The sequence below is a fragment of the Musca autumnalis genome, unplaced genomic scaffold, assembly GCF_047663935.1.
Source record: "Musca autumnalis isolate F117 unplaced genomic scaffold, ASM4766393v1 scaffold_1, whole genome shotgun sequence".
In the NCBI taxonomy this organism is placed as follows: domain Eukaryota; kingdom Metazoa; phylum Arthropoda; class Insecta; order Diptera; family Muscidae; genus Musca; species Musca autumnalis.
Window position 1 is genome coordinate 294,256,748 of NW_027411644.1, and position 19,500 is coordinate 294,276,247.

Here is a 19,500-nt window from a genome sequence, read left to right on the forward strand (position 1 = left end):
CCCACAAAGCAGTTTTCCGCTGAGAGTATTGAAATCCTAACCACATGCCAGTCAATTATCCACAAAGCTATGTATCTACAAACAAGTTGCTCAGGTGAAGTAGTACTCGGTAAGCACGCTTTATCTTCAGAAGTGGAGCATGCATTTTGACTACAAACACCTTGAGAGCTTTGAATATCGGGACGGTCCACAAAAATTGATCTATAGAAAATAAGGTGACTGCACTCAAAGTCAAAGACGGAAAAGCTCGAAAAATATCAGAAGGACTGGGCAGCTAAACTAATGTAGCGTGTTGTGCAATTCAACTCCAGATTCTGGACATGTGTTGGGTATCGTGACATCAATTCGGGCCCAATTGGAATTGAGGCGGCTGCATCGTCCGGATCTTAACTGGGCTTAAACCACTCGTGTATGCCTTGACAGCTGGCGTTCTTCTGCTGCGATACAATAGCTAAATGACAGGTCTTGTAGTTCGATTGCAGCAAATGCTGAAAGCATCATGTGCTGGATCACATTCTTCGCCTTGTCATGGAAGATGAGCTCTAGTGGTCGACAATATCAAGTAGAAAAGTATCAGAGAGGTTTTGGACCACTATGTCAGGAGGCATGGTCGCTGTAAACAGGACCACAAGGTGTAGCATCGGTACAATTTTCAAAGGATCTTTGAACAGATCCTAAACTGCACATAAAGAAAAATGTTGATATTTTGTGGGGAAGGCACCCTAAGGAGAAAACCGATATGGACAGTTTTTCAAGTTAAACAACATTTTTACAAAATATTAGGAGATCCAATGTTTGAACAAAATCGGTTGCTCCGTTCAACAGATATAGCGCGTACCATTTTAGTGACATTTTTAACTGTTGGGCGAGGTAACGGAAGGTCAAATTTTGGACCGAATCGGCAAATTCGTTGCGAATTTTATCGTCTCCGAAAATGTTATAAAAATTATCAACTTCTTTTTGTTAATCAAAGAAAATAATTAAAAGCCTAATAAATTCTAAATTATTTCAAATTGAGTGTTTAACTTACTAATCCAATCCTCTTTAATTCCATAAATACACTCTCTTACTTATTTTCATTATCCTCCGTTTTCCTCTCTTTCTCCTCTCTCTCTATACCTCGATTATGTGGTTTACATAGGTAAGTAGTGATGAAACTACATTAACTTAGCAATGTTAGCATCCTTGAAATTCGATACTATGTTGTGTTATTGGCGCTCCCTTTCCCCCTTCTCATTCCAACCACATTTTGATTAGTCAAATCCTATTTGAGTGTAGGTGTTGAACAGTTGAGGTCGAGTCTTTAGCCTTATGCTAGAGCTGGCAAACTATCGATAGTCCGACTATCGTTTTGATTGTAGTATTAAAACAAAAAATTCTTCGCTCACCGAAACATGTTTTGTGGGTTACACTGTGCAACATTTTTAAGGTGATCTTGTGCAAACAACTGAGGATTTTTTGAAAGTACAGACCTAAATGACAAGAAACCCTAGTTGGGTTTTGTTTTGTCAGATCCAGCTCGGATTTTATGGCCCCATCTAAACATGGTTAAATATTGAGTTTTTAAAGAAATTCGGGGCTATATCTCTGAAACCAATGCGAATCTTCGTCTGACCTCTGAAGCAAATTTGTAGATAAGAACAAGAATAAAATATTTGGATAAATAATGAACTCGAAAAACTGCATTTATTGCCTCAAATTTCAAAATATATGCAAAAATTCCACAATTTTTATACATTTCGCACCGTATCTCCAAAACCGTTAATTTTTTTCTGAATATTTTCTTTAGGAAAAATATTCCCTGGAATGTAATACACAACTCTTCAGAACATGTCATTGTTGTAAAATGTCTCAATGCCGTTGTTTTCAGCACATTTTTCAACGACGATTTAATAAAAATGTCAATAATGTAGTGAAATCCGAAATGCGAGAATAAACTGTTGGTGTGAACTGTGTTTGAAATACGTGCTGTAAAAGATATGATGCAAAATACCGCTGAAACAACGTGAAGCAAGCATTTTAGAGTTTCAGAATGTTCTAAAGAATTGTTGAGAACTTTATTCGGAAGATTTTTGCAAAGGGTTACTTGGTTCAACTCCCAATAGTTTAGGCGATACTGACCAGAATTTCAGCAATTACGTAACATTTTCCATATTTTATAGATTTTGATGCCCTAGATGGAGTTTTTCTTATGTGGTTTTTTCAAAAGATAAGTTCTACTAGTTTAGGGCTACAATATTGCTAAAGACAGCAAGGCCAAATTCCTATTCATTTCTGAGATAAAGGCCTGATCAGTGTAAAAAAGTGTAAATTTAGCCCGGTTTAGATGAGGCCATAAAATCCGAACTGGATCTGACAGGACAAAACCCTACGAGGGTTTTTATAGCCTAAATATGTACTTTCAAAAAATGCACACTAGAAGTTGTTTGCATTTTCAGTGTTGCATAGTGTTATCTGACGCTAATTATTTAAAAAATAATTAAAATTTGGTGTTTGATAGAAACAAAGCTTTGGGGCACCGATCAAAACGATAGTCAGACTATCGATAGTTTGCCAGCTCTACCTTATGTCGATAAAGTAATCATTATCGGTTTCTCATCATCACGAAAGAAAAACGCTTACAACACTAATACGTGGTGGATGTTAGCAAAAGGTTGAATTGATAGTCAAGTCAAACAAAGTTGGAAAAAGAAGGTTAGACAAACGAACCGAGCAGAAATGTTTGCAAGAGAAACGTTAATTATGTGTGTTATGTCTATGTGTGTGATGGCGGTCTTTATGTGGATATCAAAAGTTTGGGGAGAGCAGAGCTTCAGTTGTTGGAAAATAATGGCAAAGTGTGTTATTTTATAACTTTATTTTTATTGGTTAATATAATTGTACCTGGAGATTAAAGGAAAGTAAAAACAAAGAGTCTCAAGTGATCAAAGAATAACATTTACGTTACTTAAATTTTTTTAACAAAGTGTTTTCTGTTATTCGACCTGTTTTCTATTCCTAAAAATTGATAGATTAGACCACGAGCTTGACTAATCTATCAATTTTTAAGTAAATTGTTTTAAGGGAAAGTGCATATTTTTATTAAAAAAATATTGGCGAAATTATGCTCACTTCTCATCAAAATCCGTCTCAAAGAATATTTTTATTAAAACGATTTCGTTACACTGTGATTTCGATGTCTTAATAAGTCACATTAAATAGTTGTTTTTAATAGCACCCTTGCGATATTGTGATTTTCAACTACACCCTCCTAGATCTTAAACAACGACAATTATCCCACAGCACATTTAACGAAGCAGGAGTGCAGCGCTAGCGAACAGCATCATTGTGTCATTTAATCCTGGTTTTCACATTTCGGTGTCTATAAAATGCTTTTTGTGGTTTTGTAATTCATTTCTTACGTGGCACACTTTTTTGGAGTTTAAGATAAGTTATAACTCAAAGTAAACTTACTGCAGTGTTTGACATGTTATCGATGTTGTACTTTTTCTAGTTTGACATCTCATAAGACTTGTTACAGCGTTACTGTTAGGAGCGTACATACATCGCTTGCAAGCGCGCCCAATATAAAAACAAACATAATTTTAGCGGCTTCAACAAACTTCTCGCAAAATACAACGATAATAAAAAAATACTTATACATGTTTGCTGCTATTGTTCCTGTGAGGATTTTATGTTTTGTAGTAGTTTCACACATTTTCCAATAAAGTTTCTATTAAAGTTGTTGTCGCTTAACTGTTTGGTGTTTGTTAGTCGTTTTTTATTTTCGATAAGTCGATTGTCAATAGTTTGGTAATACTTTGGGTGTTCCACTTAAAACAAACAAAAAACAAAAAATAAGAAATTTTACTTTTGGAAACCCAACATGCATTGCATTTAAATCGATATAAAATGGGTGTGGTTAAGTAGGAATATATTATAATGTCTATATTGATGATTTTGGGTTTTTTTCGGAGGGCTTTTTACATGTCTCTTAAAGGTGTTACATATTTTTCTTTTGCTTTTTTAAATAATACCATTTTCCATTTTCTTTTATATGTCGTTACGTGCTTTACAGGCAATCAAAGAGCTCGCATACAGCAAGGCAGTAAGTCAGTCAATCAGACAGGCATTTCATGTATTTTACATTGTTTACACTTTATACAAATTTGAAACAAAGAAATCACAAACACGTTTGTAATGGAGGTTTTGCACTTTCGATTTAACCTAACAAAATATTTACAACATTTGCATATATAAATATAGAGGGTGTTTTTCTATGGTGTGCATGTATTTATGTTTATATGTACAATGTATACATATCCATATGTGTTTTTTATAGTTGCAAAGAAGAGAGTTTCGAAGTATTTACAAAAGAGTTTTTTTTAGGTTATCTATCCTTCCATATGGTGATGGTTGGATGAATGTATTTACAGAGAAATCGATTACTTACCCGCTTACCACGTTTGCCTCGTGGTCCTTTCTCACCAGGTGGTCCTGGTGGACCAGCAGGACCGGTTTCACCTCTTTCACCAGGTACACCAGGTGGTCCTAGAAAAATATTAAAATAGATTGTTATTAAAATAGTTGGTTATTAATAAGCAATTGTCAAATAAATTAATAAACTGTAGTGTTGTAAGAAAAAAACTATTTTTGGGATCAATTTAAAGTAGATCTGGAATATTGCCACCAATCTAAAATATAACCCCTATTTTAACATATGCTGAATATTAACCCTACAAAAAAAAAACATTGTTCCACAACATCCCATACGGGACAAGGGAGACTTCTCTCATATCAATGAGTGCACCCCGATTCATATTTAGCTCAATGATATGGGACCTACTGTTTATCGCCGAGTCCGAACGGCGTGTCTTAAGACACCACTTGTGGAGAAGTTTTTCAAGGCTGAAATACTCAGGAAATGTCGCCAACATTACTGAGGGGTATTTTGCCACCGTTGAAAAATGTTTGATGTTGCTTGGCCGAGGAATCAAACCCCCCGACCTTCTGCGTGCAAGGCGGGCGTGCATACCATTGCACCACGGTGGCACCCTATTATTAACCCTACACTTATGTTTATATAAAACATACAGTTAGACAACTTAATGCTTGCGATAGTTTAATACCCTCAGCTAATGACTGTAAAAAAAGTAACATTAGTGGTGGAGTTAATGTACTGTAAAATGTACTTTATTCAAAAATAAATAACATTTTCGTAGGTGACAAAAGACGTTTTGGGAAATTCCACTTTGAATGTTTTGGCGTTTGTGTTGTAGGAATCATAAACAGTGTGCCTAATTATTTCACTGAAAAGCCCAATAAACTACACACTTTACACAATAAAATACAACTTGAACGTGGGTTTTGGAACTTTCGGGATATTATCGAGATAACTATGAAGTGACGTTGTAACGAAGGCTACAAGTATTAGTAAAAACTTTAGTTCAATAGGTGTATGAAAAACAGGCCCTAATTATTTCGACATTTCTGGGCCCATATCTCAACAAGTATTGCCTCTCCCTAGTAAAAAAATATAGCTTTGTTGTAATGTTCACAAATTTCAATACGGTCCGAGAAGTGATCTAAAACTGGATTGAGGAGCAATACGTGTGGAAGAACTAACTGAAGAAATGGACAGACATAGTCTATATTAGTTTTGGAGTCATTCTTTCGGCGTACAGAAATAAGGCCCCATGAAATAACACCCCAAACGGAAATGAAAGTGGACCCCAATTTTTGGGGTGTTTTTTCAATTTGAAAAATGGCCCCAATACAAAAAGACCCCAAACTAGGAAATTTGGTCCCAAAAAAAATATTACGTTTATGTCCCAAAATGTCATTGGGGCCAAAATGCATTTTTGAAATTGTGGTGCATTTGGCAAATGTAATATCACCCCAAACACCGAAAATACAATTAGGCCCCAAACAGGGCTCTCGCAGCTGCTCGCAGTGTTCTAGAGAACATCGTTGAGTAAAGACAGTAAAGTGAGTGAATAAATCAGTGTTTTGCCTTTTCTTAAAGAAATTGTGCTTTTTAGTAAATTAAATGTCCAATACATTTTCTAATTGAATCAAAAAATATTTTATTGGACGTGGAAGAAATCGCATTTAATATTGGTAATTACATCAATACATTTTTCATATACATACATATGTATATTTGAAATATGGATGTACCTATTTATTACATTATATAATCATTTGATTGCAGATGCCGATTTCCCGCTGATGATTTCAACTTGTGTTTTATTTCACAACTAAGAAGAAGCGTTCAACGATGTTTCTATATAATTTTTTTCTTTTTAAAAGTGCGACGTTTTATAATTTATTTCATTAAATTTTTCCTTTATTAAAGTGTGTTATGTATTTCCTTGAAATTTTGTATGTACCTATGTGTCATTGTTGCTTTGCTTTTTTCTTCACTAAAAACAGCCCCATTTATAAATGTGTTTACATGTTAGAAATAGCCAGTGAGCGTTTGATGAGAGCACGTGAGCATACATTTCAATGTGTTTCACATTGACATTTACGCTCCCTTGCTCTTAGAAAGCGTCCACTAGTGCATGTGTTTGTTTTTCTGTGGCTTTTGGGTTTGTATTTGTTTGCACCCAAACATATATTTGTTTGCAATACCCAAACATATGTTATGTTTGGGACTGCTTCCAAACAAATATATGTTTGCTGCAAAATATGTTTTGGACATATGTTAGAGAGGCCATTTTTTTCTATGTGTACTCTTACAAAAACGAAAAGCGACGCACAGTGTCATGAGTTCATATTAACTGTGGCCAAAAATAGAAGGAGTTATCGGTGGTGCATCCATTTTGGTACACGTACCTACTATTGACTTACAATCTAAAGGACAAAAAATTGGGATGGTCGGTCCAAGTTTTGATATAGCCCCCATAGAACGGTACCTCCCGATAATTGGTATTTTAAAGGTTTTAGCCTCATTATTACACCGAAACTGCTGAAATTTGGTATTTAGTCTTCGTTGGGGGTATAATACTTTCACCTTGAAATTTGTGTGCATGCCTTCATATAGCCCACATAGGACGGTCCCTCCCGATTTTCTTGTCTTTATATATGATAAATTTCCTTTAAAAACTTTTTTTTTTGACCGATTAGTGGTCAAAAACGGCAAATTTTTTGTAAAAATCGAATTTTGAACTTCGCTGTTCACCATTTTTTTTAACAAAATTTATTTTTAAAAGACTCTCGTCTTTTAGGTACTTAATAAGCCCACAAAAATATATGATGATCGGTTCATTCATTTTCACGCTATAGCCAACACCGCAAAACGCTTTGTTAAAATAGGTGGTATCCTCTGAGTGGGGTGGTCGGGGAAAAAGAGAAATAACTTGTTCGTCTGCAAACCTCTGCAGCTGGGACCTTTATACGTTTGAAGTACTCACTTTTCACAACTCAAACAGCAAATAATATCGATATCGGTACCACAGACTTGGGTAGCTGTAGACACCATACGATCACTATTTACTCCCAACCAAAATTAAACCAAAATTATTATATCCAAAGCAATCTTAAACATTTATTTTAGAACCATAAATTAATTTTAATATTAAAATTTTGGAGCATTAATTTAAGTAAAATAAGGACAAAAATACACATTTCCAACAATTATCGGATTTGAACTTTCACATGGTCAAAACTACTTGACAAATCAATACCATAATTAAAATTTCATCAAATTGAAATGTTTACTTTATATTCTCATCAATAAATTTGTATTCCGAAGTACTTGATTTTGACCATTTTTGGCAACGGTCGTGACACAATGCGACGCAGCCGAAAATATTTTTGACAAAATCGCGCGGGTTTTTACAAAAATATTTTTGCCTACGTTGCTTTTCGTTTTTATAAGAGTATCTGCAATTTTGTAGAAAAATATTTTTGAAAAAATGGCGCGATTTTTTACAAAAATATTTTCACAATTTTGGAATTACAAAGTTCATCTAAAACAATTGCAAATACTCTTACAAAACTGAAAAGCGCCGCAGAATTTTTCTAAAAAATAGCAAATATTTGTATAAAACCGAAAAGCGCCGCAGGCGAAAATATTTTTGAAAAAATCACGCGATTTTTTACAAAAAATATTTTTACTATTAAAAAAATACAGAGTTTTTGTAAAGAAATGTAAATAATTAAACATTTCCCGATTTAAATTTTTTTCAAAGTAAATAATTAATCTAGTCGTATATACGACTGTGTCTTCGTCGAATACCGTAGACTGGTAAAATTTCTGCTACTGACAAATTCAGATATAATTTAATTTTTAAATAATATTATGAAATCTGGAAGATTTTGTGGAGACTTCGCTATTGTTTGGCACTTAAGCCCAAATGTACAATTCCGTTTATATTCTAACCTCTTCTCTAAAATTTATAACAGTTCTTTAATCAATAAATCAAGATCTTCGAACTTGATCGAAGTTTAGACAACATACGAGGGCAACATTTTGAACGAATCGGTTGATAATCTCGTTAGCCTGCTTAACTTAAGCTAAAGTTACAGCTCACAAACGCCTCCGAAATGAATAAATAAATAAATATCGGGATGTCATATTCTAGACATATTTTCTGTTTGTGAAGAGTCGATAATGTCTTTGGTGTAGAAGTAATAATCGAGTAATATTTATACCAAAGATGGCGTGTCAAAAATTTTGACGTATAATACAAACGTTGAAAACGTCGTATATCCAGGCAGATTATCCATTAGTCTAAGCCAGGAAAGTACGTCGGAAGGTATTTTAGATTATGTCAAATTAGCGACAGCCTAGAAGAGCACTGAACTTGATTGCCATAAATATTCATTCCTTCCAATGTTATATTAAAAAACGACCGGTTTTTGGAGTCGGAAAGGCCTGAATCTAGAGAATAAATGTATGTCTAGGGTTGTCAACTCGATCGAACAAATTTGTGTCTCCAAAGCGGTGAAACACTAATGGGTAAAATATAGTTTACAACTCGTAAAGGAAAACTACATCAAGTGCGAGATCGACTGGTAATCAAACTTATACAGGAATACTCTCTTTGTGATTAAAGTTTCATACTAGCTTCGGATCCTAAGATCAACAACAGACAAAACCTGTTGTTGAATATTTGTGATTTTTTCGAAGAAATCGTCAAGAGGGACGGCTTCGTTGAGGCCCGAGGCTATTGGGAAAATGAAGCCTGCTCCCTCGCAGGAAATCCACGCTTAAATAGATGAATGACGGACCAAATTGCTGGTTCATATTTTTTGTGTGGGCTAACCGTTTCCTACAAGTTAACAAAGAGGTTCGATACCAAGAAGATTCGTTAGGATTAAAATGTACCTTTTCTGCCAACTAGAGGCAATATTTTACAATTTTACGATATTTACTACCCTTTGTACAGGTGTGTATATGACGTGTTTCTTCCAAAATCCTAACTAAATATGTTTTTTTTATACCCTCCACCATAGTATGGAGGGTATATTAAGTTTGTTTTTCCGTTTGTAACGCATTGAAATACTCATTTGCGACCCTATAAAGTATATATGTTCTTGATCAGGGTAAAATTCTAAGTCGATCTGAGCACGTCCGTCCGTCCGTCCGTCCGTCTGTGGTAATCACTCTAGCATCCACAAAAATGGAGATAGGACGCTGCGTCTTTTGTTTGCAGGCAGGTCAAGTTCGATGATGGGCTATATTGGTCCACGTTTTGGTATAGCCCCCATATAACGGTACCCCCCGATTTACGGTATTTTGACGTTTTTAGCTACATTTTCAGACCGATTTGGCTATAATTTGACATTTAGGATTCTTAAGTGTCAGTAAACATATATAACAAAACTTGTGGACATAGGTCCACGTTTTGGTATAGCCCCCATATAACGGTACCCCCCGATTTGCGGTATTTTGACGTTTTTAGCTACATTTTCAGACCGATTTAGCTATAATTTGACATTTAGGGTTCTTAAGTATCAATAAACTTATATAACAAAAGCTGTGGACATAGGTCCACGTTTTGGTATAGCCCCCATATAACGGTACCCCCCGATATACGGTATTTTGACGTTTTTAGCTACATTATCAGACCGATGTTGCTATAATTTGACATTAAGGGTTCTTAAGTGTTAATAAACTTATATATTAGAAGTTGTGGACATAGGTCCACGTTTTGGTGTAGCCCCCATATAACGGTACCCCCCGATTTGCGGTATTTTGACGTTTTTAGCTACATTTTCAGACCGATGTAGCTATAATTTGACACTTAGGGTTCCTAAATGTCAATAATCTTATATAACAAAAGTTGTGGACATAGGTTCACGTTTTGGTATAGCCCCCATATAACGGTACCCCCCGATTTACGGTATTTTGACGGTTTTAGCTACATTTTCAGACCGATTTGGCTATAATTTGACATTTAGGGTTCTTAAGTGTATAAACATATATAACAACACTTGTGGACATAGGACCACGTTTTGGTATAGCCCCCATATAACGGTACCCCCCGATTTACGGTATTTTGACGTTTTTAGCTACATTTTCAGACCGATGTAGCTATAATTTGATATTTAGGGTTCTTAAATGTCAATAAACTTATATAAAAAAGTTGTCGGCATAGGTCCACGTTTTGGTATAGCCCCCATATAACGGTACCCCCGATTTACGGTATTTTGACGGTTTTAGCTACATTTTCAGACCGACTTAGCTATATTTTGACATTTAGGTTTCTTAAGTGTCATTAAACTTATTTAGCAAAACTTGTGGACATAGGTCCACGTTTTGGTATAGCCCCCCTATAACGGTACCCCCGATTTGCGGTATTTTGACGTTTGTAGCTACATCTTCAGACCGATTTAGATATAATTTGACACGTAGGGTTCTTAAGTGTCAATAAACTTATATAACAAAATTTGTGGCTACATTTTCAGACCGATTTAGCTATAATTTGACATTTAGGGTTCTTAAGTATCACTAAACTTATATAACAAAAGTTGTGGACATAGGTCCACGTTTTGGTATAGCCCCCATATAACGGTACCCCCGATTTACGGTATTTTGACGTTTTTATCTACATTTTCAGACCGATGAAGCTATAATTTGACATTTGAAGTTCCTAAATGTCAATAAACTTATGTGATAAAACTTGTGGACATAGGTCCACGTTTTGGTACAGCCCCCATATAACGGTACCCCCCGATTTACGGTATTTTGACGTTTTTAGCTACATTTTCAGACCGATATAGATATAATTTGACATTTAGAGTTCTTAAGTGTAACTAAACTTATATAACAAAAGTTGTGGACCTAGGTCCACGTTTTGGTATAGCCTCCATATAACGGTACCCCCGATTTACGGCATAATTTGACATTTAGGGTTCATAAGTGTAACTAAACTTATATAATAAAAGTTGTAGACCTAGGTCCACGTTTTGGTATAGCCCCCATATAACGGTACCCCCGATTTACGGCATTTTGACGTTTTTATCTACATTTTCAGACCGATTTAGCTATCAATTGACATGTAGGGTTCTTAAATGTCAATAAACTTATATAACTAGTGGACATAGCTCCATGTTTTGGAATAGCCCCCATATAACGTTACCGCCCGATTTCAGGTATTTTGAGAATTTTACCAACAAGTTTTAACCGAATTATCTGTAATTTGAAAATTTCACATTTGAAATTCTTAGTGGTCACCACACCTCTCCACCAAAAATTGTCAAGAAAGCCCCCATATAACGGTACCTCCCAATGTTCAGTAATTTGATGATTTTAGCTACAATATTAAACCGAACTAGCAGTAATTTGACATTTGAAGTTCTTAGTGGTCACAACACCTCTCCATCAAAAATTGTCAACATAGGTCCATGTTCGGATATAGCTCCCATGTAACGGTACTCCCAATTTTCAGTAATTTGGCAATTTTAGCTACAATTTTTAACAGAACTAACTGTAATTTGACATTTGAAGGTTGTAGTGGTCACCACACATCTGCATCAACAATTCTCAACGTAGCCCCAATATAACGATACTTCCCGATTTTCGGTACTTTGAGGATTTTACTTAAAATGTTTAACCGAACGTAGGTCCATGTTTTTGTATAGCCCCAAAACAAACCTCCCGATTTTCCGTACCTTAGCTTTATTTTTTGGACGAACTTTCTGTAATTTGAAATTTAAAAGTCAACAAAAATTCTGCAACAAAAATTGTTCATTTAAGTTCATATTTTCGTATAGCCCAGATACCTCCGAAGTAGATGTTAATGACATTTGAAGTTCCCACGTTATGTACCGATTTTCGATCTTTTGAGGAATCTAGCAAAATTTTTTAACCGAATTAGGAGTTATTTGACATTAAAGGCTCCCTTCAAAAACTGTCAACATAGGCCCATGTTTTATTATAACCCCTATATAACAGTACCTCCCAATTTCTAGCCCACCAAAATTGTCAACAGTTAGATATAGGCACCAAAGGGCCTCCCGAATGCTTCATTTTATGTACATTATCTGACATTTTAAAGTACTCACTTAAAGTTGGGGACAGGAATGAATATTTTATGGTGGAGGGTATGAAAAGTTCGGCCTGGCCGAACTTAATGCGTTTTTACTTGTTTTTTTTATTTTTTTGAACGCACACGCAAAGTTTGAGGTTTTGACCCTATATTTTTGTTATCCAGCGCTGCCAGAGCTTTTTGTTATATTTTTTGGGGACAATGGTGGTAGTACATAATTTTCCATCCCAATACTCCAGAGAATGTGAAATGTTCTCCTTAACAAGACTTAATTGTTTCTTTATTTTGTTGTTGGTAGTGCAATGGGTTTTAATGTGATGAATGTTTTATTTATTTTCGAAGCTGTATTTTGTATCCCAGACATTATAAAAATATGTATAGGTATTTAATTCTAAACCATAATGTCAACATAAAAATATCATAAATTTCCCTTAAGTATTCTGAACGATTAACAAAATGGTAATAAATTTTACTTAATAAACAAAGACTTGCCACAAAAATATTGATTAATGTCTTTTTGATTTTTTTTCATACAATTGCTTGATGACAAATGTTTTTCTTTACAACTGATTTATAAAATTGTTTATAAATTGAAGAATGAATAACATATTTATGGGAATTGTCAATGGTATGTATGGAAGCAAGCAAAGCAAGTGGATGAGTTATCACGATATTAAGAACCCCAATATGAAACGGAATATGAAGAATGATAATGCATTACTACGTTTTTAATTCTAATACTAACTCCATATCACTTTAATTAGCCCGTTTAAAATGATTTCATTTACTCAATAAAATTTCACCTGATAATAATTCAAAATTAAAATAATTTCCATAGAAACCACACATTTTTCAAAAAACGGCATTTTCCTGCATTGGTTATTTGGTTATGTACTACAGGCCAAACATGTTCAGTCTACTACTAAAGTCATGCATACACAATGAATGGAATTTAATTTTTAATTATTTTATTGTAACACAAAATACACATTTATTATAATGCCGCTTTGATAGCCACAAAAATACACACAAACGACGACGGAAAAGTACACATTTAATTGATTTCACATAATAATAAAAATTGTCCCATAATAATACTCTAATGTTTAAATGGAATTTAATGTTTTCATTATTTGTTGTAAAGGTATTTATTCTAAATTGATATTTAAGTCACATTAACATCAGTCGGACGGACGAATCACTAACAATGGGCTTTAGTTTTTCCAATTGATTGCATAGACAGTTTTTCATTAGTTATTAATGAGAACGAAAAAATAAAATAAAACAAAATACGGGTAATATAAAATCAAAGCACGTATAGAGCGTTTGTGGAAAAATCAGGCAACCAGAGACGTAGAAATTTGGTTCTATGAATAAAATGGTTTCATGCTGCGGAAAAGGATGTCATTCATATTTAGAAATTGTGCTATACAATCGAATAGGTCTATATGGGAAGCTGCTCCTTATCGTTCTGTTTACAGCGATCGAATGTTTTTCGTGCAGAAGTCCACGTTTCTGGCACAATGGCCCAAAAGCCCAAAAATCCAACTGAAATGGCTTGAGAGCACAATAACTACCAATAGGAATGATTGGCTTTGGACCAACCTTTGCATCCTAATATTGTAATATAAATCAAGTCCGAAAAAAGGCTATATCAGATTATCACCTTTGGTAGAAGTTCAAAATTTTCACTTAATTGCAGTTTAAGGACCATTCGAGGATTTTTTTTAATTTCATTGAATGCTACTATATAATTTTTGTGGATATGTTGATGCTTCCTGTCGAAATGACTCAATAGATCAAAAAAATCCTACGGTGACCCACTAAAATTTTTGGTTGGCCAGATAACTATGAAAAGGAACGACTGCCAAAGTTAGATGCAGTATCAAGATGGACTATGTCTATGCATTCCTTCACATACCTCCTCGGCAAAAGTTCCACCCTTTCAAGTTTTGGTCCAGTTTAAGGCCACTTTTCGGATTATGTTGGAATTGTAATGCAAAATAGTCATAGTAATCATGACAACAAAAAGCAAAGGGACGTCAATACTCTCCCAAGTTATGGAGGTCAAAGCTTTAGTGGAGTTTAGATTAAAGTACTACTTTGGCGGTAATTCCGAATTAATATTTTGTGACAATTATTTTAAATAATAAGTTCCAATACGATATCGGAAGGATATCGAACTAGGTTTGGCCAGAATATTTGGATTGGGTGCCGTAGTGCACGCGGGGCATGGGTGTCAAATATTGAAGCATTTGGTTCTTAGCCGGATTTCTTTCATTTAGAGCCCAGATGCTCAGGCCATTGCTGCTTACTCTTTCAATATTTGAATGAAATAAATATTATTTTAGTCATAAATAGTCAAAGTTCATTCATTCATGCAAATGGAAATAATTTTTGAGAAATTAGTCAAAAAGTCTTTACCCTAATGTATAGTTTCATCCTTAGGTATTGATGCCTACAATTTCCTCTATTCACTGTATGCCCGACAGCATTTGTGATTAGATGTGTTCATTTTTGATAGTTTGAGTATGTATTTCTGAGTTTTTAATGATTGACGAAAATCAAAGCCGTTTTGAATTAATTCTCTTTCGAGTTTCCATCAATCTGATGATTCCTATTTATTTTTAAAGTGTCAGGGAAAGGTTTTTAAAAATAAAAATAATAAAAATAAAAACAAGTAAAAAAGTATCAGTCGGCTGTGCCGACAGAGATACACCCTCAGCCTGTATGAATTGAAACACTTTTTTCAGAAATTTTGGGCGTATGAAATTGCTGACAAAAATTTGGATTTTGCGTTGGTACCTAAAGGTACCTAAAGGAATGGACCGACATAGTCCATCGTTTTTTATGTTGAGTGATTCCTTCCGACATTTAAGTTATATAATAATTGTTCCACAAACATCGCAGATGGGGCAAGGGAGACTTCTCTCATATCAATGAGTGCACCCCGATTCATATTATCTCAACGATATGAGACCTACAGTTTATTGCCGGAAATGTCGCCAATATCACTGAGGGCTATTTTACCACCGTTTGATATTGCCTGGCCTGGAAATCGAACCCACAACCTTAAGCGTACAAGGCGGCTGTGCATACCATTGCACACGGTGGCACCCAACCGACATTTAAGTTGGTCACCATATAATTTAGAGCTTTTGGACCATGAGTGTGTCCAGGAATGGCGTAATTTCACTGTAAATAGGGTCACTAGGAGTACCTTCGATAAAAACTTCCAAAGGGTGGTACCCAAAGGAGAGAACGGACAGCTTTAAACACCATCTTCGAATTTCACCTAATATTCGAACAAATATTACGATACGCAAAGTGTAGACCAACATAGTATTCAATTTGGGGGTTGCCGTGCCCACCAGCCACTCAACATGCTGTTCTCGGGTCAAAAACTAGTACCATCGTAATAGAGGCCTTGAATGCAACCTGTTGCGAGAAAAATCAACACGATTCGAGAGGAGGTCCTAACCTGCACACTTTTTCCGAAATTTGGTGTGGGAGGTATCCGAAGGAGATGACATATATTGTCCATATTCTAACTTGATCTATGTCTCGTAGAAAAATTACGATGTGCAAAAAATATAAACCAATCGTAAGCACCATTTTAGCGAAAAGCTTTGAACTTTTTTTAGAACAAGATGTAAGTTTGGTCACAATATTTTGACTGCCAAATTTTGGACCGGATCGGTTTTTCCGTTCGTTCGCCATAGTGGGTGTTTTAGAGCTTTCGGGCCATTTTCTCAGGAAGTATAGACTTGCCCCTGAAAAAACTTGTGCCGTCGTAATGGGGGCAGCGAATACAAGGTGTTACAACAAACATCAAAACTATTAGAGAGGAGGTTTTAAACTGCACTTTTTGGAATTTTGTGTGGGAGGTACCCAAACGAGTGGACCGATATAGTCCATATTCGAAGTTGATCTATGTATACCTGGTAAAATATTACGAAGTGCACAGTATGGACCAAATCGGTTAGTGCCTTCAAGAGTTATCGTGCGCCCGAGGAATTGGGCCGATATGGCCCATCTTCGAACTTAAACTAAGTTTGGACAAAATATTACGAAACCAAATTTTGAACCAAATCGGTTGAATCAAATCGATGAGGCATATTTTGCCCTCGTTACAATCATAAATGCCGACTATATAATAATGTTTGCGATGAACAAAACTTAAAATACATTAATTTTAGGTGAAAAATTCAAGATTTCGAGTAATGACTGAATGGTTTGCTAATCAATTATCATGCACAAATGTTCACAAAAGACCGACATCATGACAGATAATTAGTGGAGGCCTTTATACACGGCGGTGTACACACATTTGGTGTAAAATATTCTTCCTTTGTTAAGATTCCGAACATTCCAGGCCCAGATTCGTAGATCATTTTTAAAGCAATTGTTTAGTCTCCTTCGTTTTGTTCTAATGAAGATTTATTTATGGGTTACTTAGTCTGTTTTGAGCGGCACATGCTAACTCACTATCTTTAATGGGCTTTAGAGACCTCAGCCAACTTAAGGCAAGGGTTTTTAGAAAAAAGTTTATCTTGTTTTCCTAGGGACTAACAAAAACTATATTCATCTGACGTCTTAGGTCTTCGAATTATTTACATATACATACGTATAGACACGAGTAGTGTGTATTTCATTTCCTTTATGAAATAAGTTATATGGCGCTAGCAATAGCCTGTCAATAGCCTACTCCCAGCATACCGTACTGCAAGACACTACCTAGGTATTTGTTATTGTTGTTTTTATTTACTACATATCCCATTTTTATTTATTAGTAGTGTTCTTGCTGTTGTTATTGTCGTCGTTAACATGGTTGTCCATTAACCCGCTGGGTGTCCTTTGTTGTGTAAATTGTGGAAAAGGACAAACATTCATTCTTCTTAATTAAGTCACTTGAGTGTTGTTTAATGGCTTCATAAGGGCTAGGCGGGTGATAAGGGGGTAAAAGGATAAGTAGTAAACATAATGTTTTTGACCTAGATGTTGCTGTTGTTGTTAGTGTGTTTTAGTTAATGTTTATATTATTGTTGTTTGTTGAGCCATGTCCTAAATACTTTGTTGTATTGATTACTACCGAACAGCTGGTAAGTTAGTTGATTTAGAACTATGGTTGTGTGTGTTGTTGGTAATAAGTATTTAATGGTTTTGCGACATAAGTTATTTCGAGGTGAAGGCCATGTAAAAGGATAAATTCTTTAAATGGTTACTTGGAAATCTAAGTAAAGGTTAATGAAAGGCAGTGTTGTCTAAGAGAATTTTTGTTAGGTGCCATAATAATTTTTTTAAAAATCGAACAGGAAGTTTCTAGTTTATTATCATTATTATTTTTTTGGAAACTTTGTTATTTTAATTTTTGCCACTGAAGGAAATATAAACTTCTCGCATGGCTGTGAATCTTTTGGCCAAATGGAAAAATCTACGAAAGGAAAATATTGCAACTGAGAATAACATTAACACAACACCAAGTTTTTAGAAGCAACATCAAATAAACAAATAAACACCAACAACAAATGTCTCATATCTCCAGACCATCTATATCTCCACGGAAAAGATCTAAAACACGCACGACACGAGACTTTGAAATGTGTTTTCACACATTCGCCTAAATGTTTTATTTTTTTTTTTTTTTTTGTTTTCTGGTGGAGACAATGGTTATCGGTGGGTGGGGAGAAATTTATGATTTTCTAGCATCTACTCCTGCTGGAGTGGGGAGTTTTGTGGCGTTTTGCTAGACTCCTTGTTTTGTCTTGGATTCTGTTTAGACACTCCGTCAGCACTCTTAAAAAAGTGAAAAAAATGTTTATTTTGTTTTCGATAAAATAAAACTGGTGTTTTTATTGTTTTTTGTTGCTCCAAGCAGCAATTCCACTTTGTCGGGTTGCCTCAAATTACCAAAGGATGGCATTATTATCATCAGAACACTGAACAAACACTTTGTTATTGTTTTTCCATAGGCAGCAGAATTTTAATTGTTTTTCGTTGGTTTTCTTTTTATTGAAATGAAGCAATGAAAATAAGCACACTGTCAAATCTTCTATTAACTCCACTAAGAAACACACTTTATTTTTTTATTTATATTGTATACAATATTGATCCATTGGGTATTTATGTACATATGTATGTATGATGTGCCGTGGGGGGAAGTATAGTATATTTAACACATAATAAAAAGAATTTCCCTCCCCCAACTCCTGACGGAAAATAATGTCGGCATAAAGTCTTGTGACAAAATACAGATGCTTGGCCTAGAGATTTATGGCCTCGGGGTTTTACTTCTTTTGCTTTTGTACCCTCAATGTAGAAATGTAGAGTACCACATGAGTTTTGTTGACACATTAATAAAATATGAAATTTATTACCAAAGGTCGGGTTAAGTTTGATTGGAAATCGGTGTTAATGGTTCTTTGGGGTATCGGTTCTATTAGGGTAATGGCTTCCGTTTATGAGAAAAGAAGAAAAGGAGTGAAATCAATTTCTTAAAGAATAAATATAAATTGTTACAAAATTTATGGGCTATAATAGAGCAACCCTAGTAATGTTTTATATACACAAAATTAATGTATTAAATTTATCAGAAGATTAACACTTCTGGCGTCAATGATCACAAATCTGCATTTCATTTAGTTGTAAATGTGAACGAAGTGTTAGTTAAATGTAATAAATCTGGCTGGTGGAATAAATGACAAATTCAATGAACCCATTCGTGTTTTACGGAACAAAGTAAAAATGTATCACATGTCACAATTTTATTAAATCATAATTTTTCGGTTAGTATTGTAGTAGACATTTGAATGTTGACAATTCGAAATGGCAAACAAATTTCTCAAAGGAAAATCTCTTTAGAAATCGCCTTGCACACATAAGGTCGTGGGTTCGATTCCTCGGCCAGGCAACATAAAAACACTTTTTAACGGTGGCAAAATATCCCTCAGTAATGTTGGCGACATTTCCTGAGTATTTCAGCCATGTAAAACTTCTCTACAAATGTGGACCACGGGAT

General features: G+C 34.9%; 1 protein-coding gene across 2 annotated transcripts in view; it reads right to left on the reverse strand.

Moving 5' to 3' along the window:
• The window catches only part of LOC141389711 (collagen alpha chain CG42342-like), a 568,185-nt gene that overhangs the window by 98,566 nt on the left and 450,119 nt on the right, over positions 1 to 19,500 (reverse strand). For both annotated transcript variants that reach the window (XM_073961631.1, XM_073961632.1), the window contains exon 9: positions 4,433 to 4,530. In XM_073961631.1, coding sequence (XP_073817732.1) covers positions 4,433 to 4,530 — 98 coding nt within the window. The remainder of the gene's footprint in view (positions 1 to 4,432; positions 4,531 to 19,500) is intronic.